General features: G+C 37.0%; 1 protein-coding gene across 2 annotated transcripts; it reads right to left on the bottom strand.

Annotated features, from left to right (window-relative positions):
* Nucleotides 1–3,109: 3,109 nt before the first annotated feature.
* Nucleotides 3,110–18,123, bottom strand: C27H4orf47 (chromosome 27 C4orf47 homolog). 2 transcript variants are annotated; one of them, XM_027530003.1, is made up of 8 exons: nt 17,788–18,123; nt 15,195–15,380; nt 13,879–14,098; nt 12,371–12,508; nt 12,201–12,276; nt 10,412–10,591; nt 4,949–5,115; nt 3,110–3,353 (listed from the first exon to the last, which is right to left on the bottom strand). In XM_027530003.1, the coding sequence occupies exons 2-8, from the start codon at nt 15,292–15,294 to the stop codon at nt 3,305–3,307; spliced, it is 930 nt and encodes a 309-aa protein (XP_027385804.1). In that variant the 5' UTR covers nt 15,295–15,380; nt 17,788–18,123; the 3' UTR covers nt 3,110–3,304. The 2 variants fall into 2 exon arrangements, with proteins under 2 accessions (XP_027385804.1, XP_027385805.1); XM_027530004.1 differs by lacking the exon at nt 4,949–5,115.
* Nucleotides 18,124–18,216: the final 93 nt, after the last annotated feature.

The following is an 18,216-nucleotide window of genomic DNA, read 5'->3' as shown; positions in this document are numbered from 1 at the left end:
TTTTTCAACAAAAAGTTTTAAATTTACCTCCACATATGATCATGATTACCTTATAATTGATTGGGCTAGTTTTTAATTAGAAATTGGAATTAGGTATATATTCTCATGCTGTCAAGAACTATAAATACCTTGAGACTCTATCCAGTTTGTAAGCTAATAATGTGTTATAGCCTGACACGGTGTCATGGGTTCCAGTGGAAGACATGAGAATCCTGGATCAGAGACAAAGGAGCTTCTTGCTCACAGCAACAGCAGTAGGCAGAACTTTCCCACGGGTTCTTCCAATTCCAACAGGCAACATGAAAAAAGTCACACAGTGGTTAGTTCAAGAGAAAACTCGGAGCTTTTCCTTTAAATACAATAACAGGTCAAATAGCCATTTTAATGTCTTTATTTGCTAATTCCATCTTCTCTACCATTATGGGGTTCATTTCTATTGACTGATTTTTCTCCCGGTTGTGGGTTACATTTTCCTGCTTCCTGGCATGTCTAGTAGTTGTGTTTTGTTTTTAAACTGGAAGATGGATTAAAAAAAAAAAATAATTGTATTTACTTGTTTATTTTTGGCCATGCTGGGTCTTTGTTGCTGCACAGGCTTTTCTCTAGCTGCGGTGCGCAGGCGACTCTAGCACGAAGGCTTCAGCGGTTGCTGCTCGAGGGCTCCAGGGCACAGGCTCAGTAGCTGTGACATACACAGGCTTAGTAGCTCCATGGCATGTGAGATCTTCCCAGATCAGAGCGCGCAACTGTGTCTCCTGTATTGCCAGGTGGATTCTTCACCACTGAGCCACCAGCGAAACCCGATTTTTGTGAATTTTACATTGTCGAGCGTCTGAATTTGGTGTCTTCCTTTACAGATTGTTGGACCTGGTTGTGCTGGGTTGTGCTTACTTCTGTTGGAATTGGTTGTGCTTAATTCTCTTTCAGTCAGATCCTTATGAGCCTGGTTTTTTAGACTTTTGTTAGGGTGGGTGGAGAGTAGCCTCTAGCCTACCCTAGCAGCTCTGGAGCCACCACTGAATGCAGAGAGATGGGAACACCTTAGCCTTGGCTTGTTTGGTGACATTTATCACTATGTAACTTAATGAATTTTTATTCATTTATGTCTACCTGGAAAAAACTTAAGCTACTCTGAGACAAATGTATTCCGATCTGAGGCTCATGATACCCCTGATACTGTCTTTGAGATGTTCATTCCACACTGTCCTTTGGATAGGAAATAAAAATCTTAAATATTCCTTTAGAAAACTTTTTTCAGTCTTTAAAAATTTATTCTTTTAGAAAAAAAGTAAACAGTGATGAGGCATGAAATAAAAATATACGTTTGACAACAGGAAAACTTCTCTGTACCCTCTGAATCCCTTTCAAAAGTCACATGTGTATCTGGATTGACTTGGCTTCTCCACCGTTAGAAAAAATTGGGTCTAGAAGCAGAGCACTGCAGCCTCTACACATTCTGATTTTCTGCTCTGGGAGGCCTAGAATGGCAGAGGGACGAGTACTAAGAAAAAAACCATGAATCAAAAATAACTCCTCCAACACATTGTACTAATCAGTTCAGTTCAGTCGCTCAGTCGTGTCTGACTCTTTGCAACCCCATGGACTGTAGCACGCCAGGCTTCCCTGTCCATCACCAACTCCTGGAGCTTACCCAAACTCATGTTCATCAAGTCAGTGATGCCATCCAATCATTTCATCCTCTCTCCTCCCCTCTCTTCCTGCCTGCAATCTTTCCCAGCATGAGGGTCTTTTCAAATGAGTCAGTTCTTCCCATCAGGTGGCCAAAGTATTAGGGCTTCAACTTCAGCATCAGTCCTTCCAATGAATATTCAGGACTGATTTCCTTTAGGATTGACTGGTGTGGCCTCCTTGCAGTCCAAGGAACTCTCAAGAGTCTTTTCCAACACCACAGTTTAATTAATAGATACTGTAAACTTCCCTTTTATTTTTTTTAATTTTATTTTTAAACTTCACATAATTGTATTAGTTTTGCCAAATATCAAAATGAATCTGCCACAGGTATACATGTGTTCCCCATCCTGAACCCTGCTCCCTTCTCCCTCCCCATACCATCCCCCTGGGTCATCCCAATGCACCAGCCCCAAGCATCCAGCATCGTGCATCGAACCTGGACTGGCAACTCGTTTCATATATGATATTCTACATGCTTCAATGCCATTCTCCCAAATCTTCCCACCCTCTCCCTCTCCCACAGAGTCCACAAGACTGCTCAGTGTCTCTTTTGCTGTCTCGTACACAGGGTAATTGTTACCATCTTTCTAAACTTCCGTTTTAAATACCACCACTACCCCACCCCAATTGAATGAGAACTATTGAGAGATACCTCACTATGAATTACAGGAATGTATTTAAATCATAACTTTTAAGAACAGATTTTTTTTTTAAGTGATAGGGCCAGTGAAGAGGTAACATGGGAAGGAAAAGGATAAGACCTAGAGAAGCAGCTACAGAGGAGAATGAGAGAACACAAGGACCAACTTCATCCATTGAAACCTGGCCATTTTGTATAAGATACTGAACTGAAAGTGCATCCCCAGTCTCCCATCCCCCACACCGCCCCCCCCCCACACCCTCACCAACCCTGCTCAGCCTGGGGCTGCCACTGGCAGATCGGATGCTTTATACAGGATATACATAAAAGGCACCATACCACATTAACCGAGCTATCTGCCTCACTATACAACGCATGTATATGAGAATCTATTAAATAAGACTGGATCAGTACTTCCCTGATGTTAAGAATGCTTTAATGGACCGAGACACTTGGATAGCTGTCAACTCAACCTCCAAATACCTCCGAGAAGGAATAGCAAAATAAGAATCTACTGTAAAGCAACTACACTCCAATAAAAATTAATCTCAGAAAAAAAAAAAACAACAGAAAAACGATACCACTTAATAGAAAAACAAGCATTCATTGTGCACGTTCTACCCCTCCAGTCCCCATTTTCATACCTACCCTCCAACTCGGCAATATTCTTAATGTTAGGAGCAAAATATGTCAAATTAAAGAGTACACTTTGAGATTTTATAACAGTTTCAAACAGTCCTAAACATCTCCTCAGAAACACAGATCAAGAAACAGAGCAATTATTAACAAATACTAGTCATTTATTGATGTAACAGTAGGAAAAGAAGGAAGAGCATTAGAGTCACAGCCTTAAATTTCTTCTAAATGTTTGAGCTATTTGTTCCACACATCTTATATACTTTTTCAAATAATAAGCACTTGATAGTGTATTTCTGGTAGTCAGGACCTGTAAGGTTATTTGTCTTCCAGATGCTAATAGGACTGTACTGAAGCAGTCTTGTAGTTCTTCGTATTTAGTGCCCTAAAATTGGAAAATAAATGCACATTTAATTTGATAAATCTGCGTATTCTTGTAAAAAAAACATTTTGCAATTAAAAGTTAACAATCCAAACAAAACCAAACTTTCTCACTAAAGAAAAAGCTTCATGTATATCAGATATACTTTTAAAATGTAATATAAGAGGGAAAAAATGGTTTATGAGACTAAATACTACTACTACTTTTAAATACTACTTCTCAGAGTTTTAAAATTAGGCTAAAAGAAGCTAAAACTTGATTTAGGATAATATTTGTGATAATGTAAAAAAAAGATATTTTAATAAACTCAAAATACTAAACAAATGATAAACTTCTGAACAATCGATACTTTTTTCCTTTGCTTTAAACATGTGTGCTAGAGCATCATAGAATTTTCTCAGCTCTGTTCTCCGGATAGCCACACAACTTGAAACCACACTCCTCCCCACCCCACACAAAATTCCATTCATTTGAGTGTGAGTGTGTTGAGGAAAATTCTAACTTTACTGTCAGTTCGGTTGTCAAAGGATAAAGGTCAAAGGACATGGAAAAAAGGCTCCACATCTTTGTTTCCCAAATGAATCCTCTACCAACTAGCCTGCAAAAAAATATTCCTATAGACAACAGTTAAACTATATAAATAATGAAGGGCAGCCTTACTTTTGTGACTATAATAATGATGTTCTTACAATCATTATCTACAAGTAATAAAGATGCTAGTGTTTCTACAAAAGGCATATGAATTTGATGTCCTTTTCCCAATCCATTGTATGATTACAATGAAGTTAGAAATATGTAAGTCAGTCAAATTGGCATTAAAACTTTTTTAGTGAATAGGCAGAAAGGGAATCAAGTGAATTATTAGTATTTATGATCTTTCACATATAACAAAAGAATGACAGGCTGTCCTTTTCTAAATTATATTCTGAACTTCTAAGAACTTTTCAGTTTTGAGAGTGCTCAAAACCTAGGAAATATATCAGTTTTATGATACGTGAATAATATACATATACTTTTCCTCGAAGTATTTTTAATTAATCAGAATATTTCTAGTTCTCATAGAGGGTTATTTAAAAGTTAAAGACAGAATAAGTGTCATTAAGAGTCCACACAATCACTGAGAGTCTGGGGCCTATACAGAGATTAACAATTTAATGAGTCAAAAGATCCTTTTAAGAAACAGACAATGTTAATATGTACTGCTAAGTGAAATATATATATATATGCATGTATGCATGCTAAGTCACTTCAGTCATGTCTGACTCTTTGTGACTCTATGGACTGTAGCCCACCAGGCTCCTCCATCCATGGGATTCTCCAGGCAAGAATACTGGAGTAGGTTGCCATTTGCTTCTCCAGGGGACCTTCCCAACCCAGGGATCGAACCTGTGTCTGTTTGGTACAGATAAATTAAGCTTTTTCAATTGGGAATTTCAGAAGATGGGAAAGAACTTCTACAGGGGAGGGCAGGTATAAAGAAGCAGCTGAGATTTCTAAAGTCACCCAGATTTGTCAACTTTTAAAAGTATATATAAATAAAAGATATTACTCTGAAGAAATCTAAAAGCAGGAAATAATTTATGGGCTAATATTACTACCTTTTGACATTCAAAGCCATTATACTTTCAATTGGTCTGCTTTTTGGTCCACCTGGCGGATGGAAAACCTTAGCACTTTTGCTGGATGGGCTTTTCAATTTAACCACGTAAGGGTCAGCAGAATGTGAAGGGTAAGGATCAAATGTTCCTGCCTTCATTCCACCAGCCTACAAGTAAAAATGAGACAATTTAATGTGGTTCTGTCAAAATGCTTCTGACAAAAATTAAATGTGAAAAAGGTCATACATATTTGTGTACTGTACATGGAGCTGGTTTTACATTTAAAGAAAGCTGTTTATTCTGTTTAATTCAAATACCATCAAAGGGTCTTCCTACCACCAATTTTATGGGTTAAGACACAATAATTCCAAAAGTTCTCTATTAAAATGCATATAGTTATAAGAAGGTAATATTCTAAACTATTGCCAACAGTTAATATATTAGTGAGTTTATCAGATCAGGCTATGAACTACACAGGATGTGAGTCCATTCCTGAGGGAGTGAGAGCCAGGTCACATGTATTTTGATACAGGAAGAAGTTAGGGTTCAGAACCAGAGGATGAAAGATGAGGCCAGAAGTAAGGTTTATCCAAAAGGAAGCCTGGCACAAGACGAGTTCAGTAAACATCAGTAAATGATGGGGAAGATACTGAAAAAAAAGTTTTTAATATAAATAAAGGAAAAGCACATAGAAAAAGAGAGTAAGAGGCAAACATAACCCACAATCAGTCCTCCACACCAGCAAGGTCTGCATCCTCAAATTCATCCAATCTCAGGGTGAAAATATTTTTTAAATAAAGAATTCCAGAAAGTTCCCCAAAAGAAAAGTTGAACTTGACATGCACAGGAAACTATTTACATAGCATTTGCATTGTCTTAGATATTGTAAGTAGTCTAGAGATGATTTACGTTATACAGGAGGATGTGCAAAGGTTACACACACATACTAGGCCATTTTATGTAAGGGACCTGAGCATCCTTGAATTTTGGTATTCTGGTAGCGGGCAGTGGTCTTGAAACCAATCCCCCATTGATACTGAGGAATAACTGTACCATACGTTGTACTTTTCTTGTAATCTATTAAGAGAAGTCAATCATTTTTGACCTATATGCAAAACAAACATTTACTTTGACTTTTTAAACTGATACATATTAACAGGATTTTCATCATATATGGTCACCAAGAAAACTCTATTCAATCACAATAATCCATTTAATTAGGCATCCTTTCTCTTACAGTGTCTAAGCCAGATATATAAGAAAATGTGATTTATTTGAAAGATATGGTTGTTATTTTTCAAGTTATCAAGATTGAGACATGGATTAGTTTAAAAGCAACAAATAATAAGGAATCTAAAGAAAATACAGTTGATTAATTAACTGATGTAAAAGCAAAACAGATGAATAGAAAATGGAAAAATATATATGGTAAGTAAACCAACTCACCAGATGATGCTTAAAAAATTAACAGGTAAATCTATATTATGAAGATTGAGAAACAGGTGGAAGAAATCTATACATATATGGAATATCAAAAACTGTAAGATAGTATTTTTTTATACCTCTACATTGACAAATTTGAAAACCTGAATTAAATGAATGGTTCTCAAAGAAAAATATTGTCAAAGTGACTCAAAGAGAGGACACCTACAGAAAACAGATGGACATCATGTAAGAAATTAAGCTCAGAACATTTACTATGAGAAGTCTTTTAAATTTTCAAGGAAAAGATATATTTGATGCTATTAAACTCTTACTTTAAGATGCTAGCATCTACTTATATCAAAATACAACAAGGAATGTAAAAAATACAGACCAGTCACAACACTTATAATTGATGCAAAAATACTTAATAAAATATTAACAAATAAAACACAGTATCACACTTAAAGATTAATACAACACAGTCAAGTGAGAATCACTTCAAGAAATCTATTACTTTTACTCACCTTATAATAAGTTAATGGAGAAAAACATAGATGGTCTAGATAGATTATACTAAAACATTCAACATAATTCTACAAACATTCCTGATTTAGTCTTATTTATTTAAACATGAACGCTAGAGGTGTTCCCATGATCCCCATATCATGTCTAAACACTGGGCACAAGCATGACATGAGAGAGAGAAATATTGGAAAGGAAGGAGCAAAGTTATTTGCAGATAATATAATCATATATCTAAAGATCCAAAGAGAATCAATGAAATACCTATTAGAATATAAAATTTAATAAAGTGCCAGTTACTTTAAAAAAATCAGATGTTTTAATAAGAACAAATAATATAAGGGGATTGATGGGGAAAAGAAACTATTGACCAGGACCTTAAAATAAGAATAAATATGATACATAAATCTATGTGAAACAAAATATAAAAATCTACAAGACAAATAAAGGTTTCTGTAAGTAGCTTAATTCTAGATAAGAAGATTCAAAGTATAAAAATGCTAATACAATCTAAAATCTAAAGATCTCAATTTAGAGCAAAACACCAAAGGTCTTTTTTCCTCAGAACTTCACAAAATAATTCCAAAGTTCTAAATAATACTACTGGAAAACAGTCATATAAACTTATTTTAAGAATAAGAAGAGACTAGACCACCCAATATTAAAATGCAATAATAATTAAAAATAGTTTGGTACTGATAGAAATAAATATCAATTAAATAGAATGAAAATTCAGGGGGAAAAAAACACTAAAACTGGGAATTTTGATTTGATAAAGTGGCATTTCAAAACAGGGGTGTTAATTATTCTATCTGTGAGATCAGGAACAATTGGCTCTTTAAAAAAAATTTTTACTTAAGTCCAAGTATAATAAGCTGCACCCATTTTAAGTTTACAGATTCTGTGAGTTTTGACAGATGTGGTTTTTCCAGTAGTTATGTATGGATATGAGAGTTGGACTATGAAGAAAGCTGAGTGCTGAAGAATTGATGCTTTTGAACTGTGGTGTTGGAGAAGACTCTTGAGAGTCCCTTGGACTGCCAGGAGATCCAACCAGTCATCCTAAATGAACACCCTGGGTGTTCATTGGAAGGACTGATGTTGAAGCTGAAACTCCAATACTTTGGCCACCTGATGCAAAGAGCTGACTCATTTGAAAAGACCCTGATGCTGGGAAAGATTGAGGGCAGGAGGAGAAGGGGACAACAGAGGATGAGATGGTTGGATGGCATCACTGACTCAATGGATATGAGTTTGAGTAAACTCTGGGAGTTGGTGATGGACAGGAAGGCCTGGCGTGCTGCAGTCCATGGGGTCGCAAAGAGTCAGACACATCTGAGCTATTGAACTGACTGGCTGATACACCCTTGAAACCACAAAGGCAATCAAGATATGGAACACATCCTCCCCTCAAAGCATCCTTCTGTCCATAAAACTGAATTTTGAAAAAGATAAAAGCTCGATCCTTACCTTGTTCTTACCATCAAAATATATTCCAGATGAAAATTTAAATGCAAAAAGATAAAACTAGTTAAGAAATCAAGAATGCATATTTCACTAACGTTGCTGGGAAGGAAAGTTATTCTGAGAATGACACAAACTCAGCACAGAGGACTGACAAAATCATTATTTTATGTGTTTTTATCATTATAAAGTTTATATTTTATAATGATAAATCATTATTGCTATTTCTGAATAGAACAGAATATTATAACCAAAGTCAAAGACTCAACAGACTAGAAAAATTATTTTCAACAAAAATGATAAAACAATATCCTTAATATATGAAAAGATCTTACAGATCAATACGAAAAAGACAAATATCTTAATTGAACATTTGCAAGAAAAGGAACACACAATTCACAGAAAAAAAAACTAAGGTATAAACTAAGTCTATAAACTATAAGGGAGATTTTGATTTTTATTCACACTTGTAAACCTCAGCAGAAGGGAGACACTTCATTTTAACCACCCTTCAAAAACTAAAGATGGCCTAACTTTTTATGGTTTTGAGAAAAACTATACCTAAGATATAGACAGGTGCTTAGAAAATTCATTGTAAATTAAAATACTTTTAGAGATGAGTAATAATTATTTCAGCAATACATGAACCGTGAACTTCCTGATGTTCAAGCTGGTTTTAGAAAAGGCAAAGGAACCAGAGATCAAATTGCCAACATCCGCTGGATCATGGAAAAAGCAAGAGAGTTCCAGAAAAATATCTATTTCTGCTTTATTGACTATGCCAAAGCCTTTGACTGTGTGGATCACAATAAACTGTGGGAAATTCTGAAAGAGATGGGAATACCAGACCACCTGACCTGCCTCTTGAGAAATCTGTATGCAGGTCAGGAAGCAACAGTTAGAACTGGACATGGAACAAGAGACTGGTTCCAAATAGGAAAAGGAGTACGTCAAGGCTGTATATTGTTACGCTGCTTATTTAACTTCTATGCAGAGTACATCATGAGAAACGCTGGACTGGAAAAAACACAAGCTGGAATCAAGATTGCCGGGAGAAATATCAATAACCTCAGATATGCAGATGACACCGCCCTTATGGCAGAAAGTGAAGAGGAACTAAAAAGCCTCTTGAGGAAAGTGAAAGTGGAGAGTGAAAAAGTTGGCTTAAAGCTCAACATTCAGAAAACGAAGATCATGGCATCCGGTCCCACCACTTCATGGGAAATAGATGGGGAAACAGTGGAAACAGTGTCAGACTTTATTTTGGGGGCTCCAAAATCACTGCAGATGGTGACTGCAGCCATGAAATTAAAAGACGCTTACTCCTTGGAAGGAAAGTTATGACCAACCTAGATAGCATATTCAAAAGCAGACACTACTTTGCCAACAAAGGTCCGTTTAGTCAAGGCTATGGTTTTTCCTGTGGTCATGTATGTATGTGAGAGTTGGACTGTGAAGAAGGCTGAGCGCCGAAGAATTGATGCTTTTGAACTGTAGTGTTGGAGAAGATTCTTAAGAGTCCCTTGGACTGCAAGGAGATCCAACCAGTCCATTCTGCGGAGATCAGCCCTGGCATTTCTTTGGAAGGAATGATGCTAAAGCTGAAACTCCAGTACTTTGGCCACCTCATGTGAAGAGTTGACTCATTGGAAAAGAGTCTGATGCTGGGAGGGATTGGGGGCAGGAGGAGAAGGGGACGACAGAGGATGAGACGGCTGGATGGCATCACTGACTCGATGGACTTGAGTCTGAGTGAACTCTGGGAGTTGGTGATGGACAGGGAGGCCTGGCATGCTGCGATTCATGGGGTCGCAAAGAGTTGGACACAACTGAGAGACTGAACTGAACTGAACTGAACTGAATAATTATTTCATAAGGGCATAATTATTCCTTATGGTATCCACACTCTATGACTTATCATAATTTCATCAAAACGGGTTCCATGATTCATGGCATGAATATAAACAAATGGGAAATGAAATAATATGACAGCAAGAGGCAACATTTCTATATGATGCTTAATATTTTTTCATTCTAAAAACTTTAACTTGCCTTTTTGCCAGGAGAAGAGGGCTTAAAAGGGTTTCCAACTGTTTCTTTCTTCTCTACTTTTTTAATTGGTGGTAAAGGTTTCTCAGACATGTAAGGATTGGTATCAAAATATTCCCTTGGGTAAAGATTTAATTTGAAAGCTGTCCCTTTAAGTAAACGACGATGTTCTTCATTCTCTTTCTGTAAATTAAGGAGTTTGAAATTATATTAGATAGCAAAAATCACTAAACACTGCAAGTAACATAAAGTTAATTTAACTTTAAATTTTAATATAAGCATGTAGATTGTTTAAGTATATACTGCTGGGTTCACTTTTTTAAAACATTCCTTTGCTATGTTCTATTTTTATGATACAAAAGATTATGCTTAGGAAGAAGCACAGCTATGATTGTTCATCTTGAATATAAACTTATTTGATGTATATAGATATATCACTTGAGCAAATCTTTTATTAACTTTCTATAATATGATATAATGCATTAAAAATAAAAGTCAGTTTCTAGTTCAAGCCCTAACTCCTTCCTGCTTTCTAGCATTTCCCTGGGACACTGGGAAAGTTACTGACCCTTTCAGTGTCACATTTTCTTCAATTATAAATGACGATCATAACATTCCCCCGACCCTTAATGCTGCGACAAAGATTAAATGTGATCATGTATTCAAAGTACCTGGCACACGGTAGGCCTTCAAAAAAAAGTCAGCTTTTCTCCTAAGAATAAGGAATACTTACTTTTTAAATTACAACACTTTTATGTTACAATATTATTTTAGGAAATTCAGGGACATAAAATTTCTGACTTATGAATAGTAAGTTCTAAATGTGGAATGAAAGAGTTTTATTCTAAAGAGAGAAAAGTATCTTATATCCATAAACTTAGGATGAAAGATTAATTACTAAGCTATTGATAAAACTGCCTTGTACGTATTTATATCTTAGGTATCATTCCTATAGAATATATTATTCTAATCTATGTAAAAAGTAGTTTACATAGAATCTTATATAAAGTGAAGAGTCCATACTAGAAACAAGAGATGACTATTTTCAAATGACCAAGGTTTATCAATTTAACAGAAAACTTTTCCTGGGTTTGGACATGCCCATTTGCAAAACTGGCCACTATCCTTCTATCTCGTGTGTGCACGCATGCTAAGTCACTTCAGTCGTGTCCGACTCTGTGCGACCCTATGGATTATAGCCCGCTAGGCTCCTCTATCCATGGGGATTCTTCAGGCAAGAATACTGGAGTGGGTTGCCATGCCCTCCTCCATCTATCTCACTGCCATTTAAAGTCACCATAGCCAAAATTATTGAAGACTGCATGCTGAAAAAAAAATGAAAATTTAAAAGCTTATATTCTTCTCTAGTCTCTACTTCCTCCCTTCTCCCCAACACTCTTCCATTCTGTTCACTCACCATAATGGCCTGATCAGCCCAAAAGGACTACCACTACTTTCTTAGGTGCAAAATATTAGGGTGTGTTGGGAATACAGCTAAGGATTAGGATACAATGCTTAGAATCAAAATAGAGCAGAGTTGATCGGGCCACACTGACAGAAGTCTCACAGCTAGTTTAGAGAGATGGAAGATAAACTATGGCAGGAATTAAAGCTCAGCCAGGGAATGTAAAATCAAAATGGTAAAATTATTACAATTCCTAAACATCAATCTGCCATTGCCCACATAACACAAATAGATAAAACAAAATAAACCCTAATTGGATCACAAGTGAATTCTCTAAGTCAACTAAATAAGAGAAAGATTGAAATAAGTTACAGGAGATTCCTTTACCTTGTTATTTAGTTTTGCTGCATCATAGAGATCAGAAGAGTGTGAAAACTGCTTACCTATGGTAATATTTGCATAGCTAAGGAAGGAAAATAATGATGATGACTTCAGGGTTCAGAAATTAAATTTTTTAAATTCAAAACAAATGATATGAAAGTATTGGAATATCTTACCCATATCCAGTTCCTTTCTTTCCTGGGTTTGTGTATAAATTCTTTCCAGGTGGCTCATATTTTTCTTTGGGTTTAGACTGAGCACTGAAAAACGGGACTGGTCCCCCTATGGTTCCATAGTAACTTCCTAATCCACAGCTTAAATACAGTGTTAACGAGAACAAAAAGAAGCAAGTTCAAATAGTTAACTTTGTGTTATATGTATTTTACCAAAATTTATAAAATATTATTGAAAGAGAAGCAAAATATACGCAGTAGATTTGACTTGCCTAACTTTGGTAAGAAAAAAACAAACTCTTTTGTTATTTTTTTAATCTACTTTTCCCTATTATTCAAAGTCAAAAATTCCATTTTAAATGTTCTACATAAACAAAGCTTTAGCAATCTCTAGGAGGTTAGAAGAGTTTACATTAGTTCAATTAACCACAAGAATAAATAGACCCTTTGTGTGTTCTTCCGCTGTTTTTTCTAAAGTTATTTTTTATGTAAGCATAGTTTATTGACAATATTATATTAGTTCCAGGGGATGGGAAAGTTGAACACGAAAAAAGTTGTTTAAAGGATAAAATACATATGTTACATGAAAAAGAAATAAAGTAGTAGCCCCAAAAATACACATTGGAATTTACATCTACGAAGAAAAGAAAGAAACCCCAAAAAAGTAGTAATAATAATAATAAATAGTTCACACTTCTCCAAAGTGTACAAAGGTAGGAAAAGATAAACTATAATAACAGAAAAGAAGACATTCTCTACTTTTAATAAAGACAATTTACCTTGGAAGACTGAAGCTTTACTAATCTCAAAATCACAAATAAGCACAAAATTATTTTTCAACTAATCCTCATCTGTCATAAACTCTAGATTGAGAGTCAATGTTACTGAGTGTGAATTAACATCATATTATAAAACTCAGCTATAGTATATCATATAGATCATATGATTTTATCAGTTTAAGGATTTAAAGGTTAAAAAAAAAGAAACTTATCCTGACAATTTTTACAACTAAAATACCGTTAAGCCCCTACATGTAACTTCATCATGATTTTTAAACAATGTACCTTTGATAAATTATCCTTTTTACCCAAAAAAGATTTCTAATTTCACATTTTTTATTTATACTTTTTTAAAGTTTTAAAAAGCAGAAAAAATAGTCAAGGCCACAGACTTGATGACCCAAGGCAATTTTTTTTCTAGTCTGACTATTGCAAAATTTTCAACTAAAACTTATTTTCATTATTTAGTTGGCTTTATTAGTATAAACTGATAGAAAATAGTGACATAGATGACTAAAAATTTAATGTGACAATGAGAATCTACTTAATCAATTACCCCGCAACTTAAATCACCTAATATAATTGTCTCCATCTAACACAAACTTAACCTCAAAGTCACACTTTAAAAAATGAGTCATACATAAGTAAGTCCTACAGAAAAATCAACAATTTAGGCTGGAGGAGAGAGAGTGATGCAGGAGATAGATTTAAGATTTTCTCCCCAATACTTACGGCTTTTTCTCTCCATTACTAGGGAGGAACGCTTTGCTTAGATTTTTCTTGGCTTCTTCCATCATGTACCGTCTCCTCACTTGATTCGGATTGACATAGCTTTCACCTTCAAAAATCCTTACAAAATGGGGGTCAAAATAACCTGCCTGGAGATTGGACATTTCTTTGGATCCCCCGGGTAGAATCTGTCTATTTTTGCTTGCAGATTCATTAAAAGGTCCTTTAAAGATAAAATAGGAATATGACAATTTTGAGCTCACCATTAATAAAAGGACATGAAAAATAATAGAAAACTTTCCTGATCCTTGCCACTAGAACACCAGGGCAACAGAGAAAAGTTTCAAAATGTGATTCAAGCCATTGAGTTTTGAGCTCTTAAATGCTGTTTCAAAATGGTCACTGAAAGATCCATATCAAAGGCTTCACTGACAGTAAGAACTAAGGCATTTCCATTAAAACATTTTAATAATTAGATTGAGATTCTCTTAAACTCTGAATCTGAGAGCTGGAAGAGGCCTTACAGGTCACTGAACCCAATGCTTTCCCATAGGAAACTGTTTCGCATCTTGCCTTTTTAACAATTTATCTTAGAGATGTTCCGTATCAGCATATTCTTTTTTATTGTTTTATTTATGACTCTTCTAAAAATCTCTCAGGTATTTATTTGGCACTTCATTTTCAAGAAAGTGATCATACACGGCCATTTTAGATGTAAATGTAAATGCTATTTGTATAGTAGTGTCCCAACTAAGGGAAAAAAAAAAAGCCAATGGTTCAGTCCCTTCATGGCTGTGATTCCCTTTTTGGGCTTTCCAGGTGGGATGCCAGTGGTAAAGAATCTGCCTGCCAATGCAGGAGTGACAGGAGATTGGGGCGATTCCTGGGTCCAGAAGATTCCCTGGAGAAGGAAATGGCAACTCACTCTAGTATTCTTGTCTGAGAAATCCCACAGACAGAGGAGCCTGGAGGGCTACAGTCCATGGGCTTGCAAAAGAGTTGAACACAACTTAGCGACTAGACAACAACAAACAAACAAAAAAAATTTCTGGAAGAAAACTGCCAGGCACCTTGAAAATAAATACAAATACCTATGAGGAGAATATATGAAAGTAGGATAGTCCAAGAAAACGAGCTTCCTGATCTTACAAAAAAAAAGATCTCTTACTGCTACTAAAATTTCACAGGTGTTTTCAACTTTATACCTAAAGCTTTAAAATACAGACCATTCAAAAAGATCATTTAACAAACATTAAAATCAAAATTTTATAGAGGGAACATCCACTCTTAGGCTGTAAAGAAAACCAAATTATACTTACGATTAAACTGTGACACATATTTATCCCCCACAGTGATATATTCCATCTCACTGAAGAGGCCAATCCTCTCCATATCCGTCTTCCCTCCTTCCGCAGGCATGGCTGCTCCCTGTTGGCTGGGTGCTCTATGCTGGTGACTTCAGTGGGTTTCTTAGTGCTACTTCTACAGCAAAATTCTACTCTACACTGAAAAATACAGGAGAAAATTTAGGGAAAAGGTGATTCTAACTTTCAGTCCAAAATAGTTTCAGTCCAAACTATGAGTGTTAACATGCACATAGTTACATCATAAAACAACAGTCCCAAGCTATACATGGGGAAAGAATCTACTTTGTGGGGCCGAGGGGGAATAACAGAGACTCAAAATTATCACCACGAACCTTCCCCTTGAGTCTCCAGCTGAAATACATCCACAAATTACAAAGAAATGTTTATCTGTGGCACTCCCATTCATCCATCACAAACAGTAATATTATGACGGTACAGTGTGGTATAAATACTGTATAAACAACATCCTTCTTTTGAGAAGTTCAAAGCTGACTGAAAGATTATATAAGGCAGTCGTTTTTAGTTTAAACCCTTCTATCTAAACATACATTGTCCCTTGTATTAAAAATTATAACTTACTTTTACAGAATGCACAACACACCTAGGCATTACCCTATAGTTCTTGAATTTTTTCAAGTTTAAATGTATATAACAAATGTGCCACTTGGCAAAATCAGTTCACAACAGGGATAGGAAGAGAGGACAATTGACTAAGCAAGATAAACACGAAGAACAGCAAGACAAAAGCTACAAGGAATTCAGAGTATTTGTTATAGAGCAGACTGCAACTATGAGTTCTTGAAATATCACTCTAAATATGCAACTATGTTTTCAGATGTTTCCTTTAATTAGATACGTTCTAAAAAGTTGGACCAAAGAGCTAAGAATACTTGCCTCCATTTCATGGTAATATTTTTGAAGCCAACTATATCTAGATACTGGACACATAGGTTGATGAATAAAACAAACATTGGCTTACACTTCCCAGTTTATAATCCAAGGTAAGAAACTTCTGCCTTGAATTTAGAGCAAGCTGTTTCAATGACAGGATTGCCTATTTGAATCTGTGGCTCATCCTCTCCTCCTCCTTGCCATCCTGCCTCTGATCACCTATGCTTTAAAACTAAAAGTCAGTCCGTTGGAGGGCACTAATTCAATTTGTTTCATGTTTCAAGGCTCCATCTCCACTGTAACCTTAAAGTCTTCCTGTGCTGCTACAGGGGCTCAAATCCTTTAAATGGCTCATAAGGCCACTATCACCCTCACCTGTCACCATTGGAACCCCTCTCCCTGGAACCTAAGCTCCAACTGTCTTTCAGTTCTCAAGTCCGCCTCTCTCCAACCACAGGACACTAGCACATGCTCTTTCACTTTCGGCAGGTACTTCACTGTGCCTACCCCTTTCCTTCCTCAATAAATACTGGTCGTTCTGATTGTTTAGCTCATTCTTCACTTCCTTAATCCACTTCATCATAGCGCCATGTACTTCCCTCTCCCAGCCCTGATCATGGATGCTTATTTTATATTGGGTTATTTTACATTCACCTTGTAGGGATCTTAAATTAACTGCTGTTTTCCCTCACTTGGTTTTTCTAGTGGTCATGTATGGATGTGAGAGTTGGACTATAAAGAAAGCTGAGCACTGAAGAATTGATGCTTTTAAACTGTGGTGTTGGAGAAGACTCTTGAAGTCCTTTGGACTGCAAGGAAATCCAACTAGTCCATCCTAAAGGAGATCAGTCCTGGGTGTTCATTGGAAGGACTGATGTTGAGGCTGAAACTCCAATACTTTGGCCACCACATGTGAAGAGCTGACTCATTGGAAAAGACCCTGATGCTGGGAAAGATTGAGGGCAGGAGAAGGGGACAACAGAGGATGAGACGGTTGGCTGGCATCATTGACTCGATGGACATGGGTTTGGGTGGACTCTGGGAGTTGGTGATGGATAGGGAGGCCCGGCGTGCTGCAGTTCATGGGGTCGCAAAGAGTCGGACATGATTGAGCGACTGAACTGAACTGAATTGTAAGGATCTTGAATTAACTGCTGTTTTCCCTCACTAAATTGTGGGCTCCAGGAAGATAGGAACCACCCAACGAAGTGTGACACAGAGGATAGAAAGGAAAGGGAACAAAAGGGGAGTTTTTGCCTTGAATTTTTCCACTACAGGGAGGCCTGGCGTACTGTGATTCGTGGCGTCACAAAGAGTCGGACACGACTGAGTGACTGAACTGAACTAACTCTTCTTGAACAGCATTGGCAAAATCACTCATTCACTTATTTAACGTTTTGCAAAACCCTCCTGAGTAGGGCTTGCTGGTAGAAGTCATAAAACTGAGATTTTAAAAGGCATAGATACTGCTGTTAGGGAGCTTATCTTGTCTTAGACAAGGCAAGTATAACACAGTGGAACACGGCAAGTACCCTTCCAAAGTTATAGATAAAGTGCCCTAGGGGATGAAGGAGGGACAGAAAACTTCTGGGGAAAATGATGTCCCATTAGGGAAACAGAGGTTCAGAGTAGCTAGGTATCTAAAAGACAGTACCTGATGGCTGCGAGTACCAAGTCGCCTCGGAGAAGGGTACAAAGATCAGAGATCAGATTGTCCCAGCTCCAGTCCAAGCTAAGCTGCAGGAGCGACCAGCGCCACGAAGCAGCCCCCGCGCGAGCTATTCCCGCGCTGGACCTAGCCACGCAGCCGGTCCGCACGCTCGCCTAGCCGCGGAGACCTTCTGTGGCGCGTTGCCCCGGCTACGGGAGAATCCATTCCGAGAATGAATGTTGCGGGAGGCTCGGTGGAGGGTTCGCATACGGATCGAGGAAGACACAAACAGAAAGACGTCAAGAAGATGCGGAGGACCTGCATCCATCATTCGTTAGGACTTTCGCTCCCCGCCCCGTTATCCCCCCGCGAGATCTGGCGTGGTGGTACGCCCCGTGACGCACGCCGCAGGGCATGTTGGGAACGGTAGTC

This window comes from Bos indicus x Bos taurus, chromosome 27, assembly GCF_003369695.1.
Source record: "Bos indicus x Bos taurus breed Angus x Brahman F1 hybrid chromosome 27, Bos_hybrid_MaternalHap_v2.0, whole genome shotgun sequence".
Taxonomy (NCBI): domain Eukaryota; kingdom Metazoa; phylum Chordata; class Mammalia; order Artiodactyla; family Bovidae; genus Bos; species Bos indicus x Bos taurus.
The sequence above is the reverse complement of the archived record's forward strand: the minus strand, read 5'-3'. Positions and strand labels throughout refer to the sequence as shown.

Coding starts and splice junctions, on each gene's coding strand:
- C27H4orf47 (XM_027530003.1), bottom strand. CDS start 15,294: ATGCCTGCGGAAGGAGGGAAGACGGATATGGAGAGGATTGGCCTCTTC. Junction 14,099..15,194: donor ATATGTGTCACAGTTTAATC/GTAAGTATAATT, acceptor TTATCTTTAAAG/GACCTTTTAATGAATCTGCA. Junction 12,509..13,878: donor AGTAATGGAGAGAAAAAGCC/GTAAGTATTGGG, acceptor ACTGTATTTAAG/CTGTGGATTAGGAAGTTACT.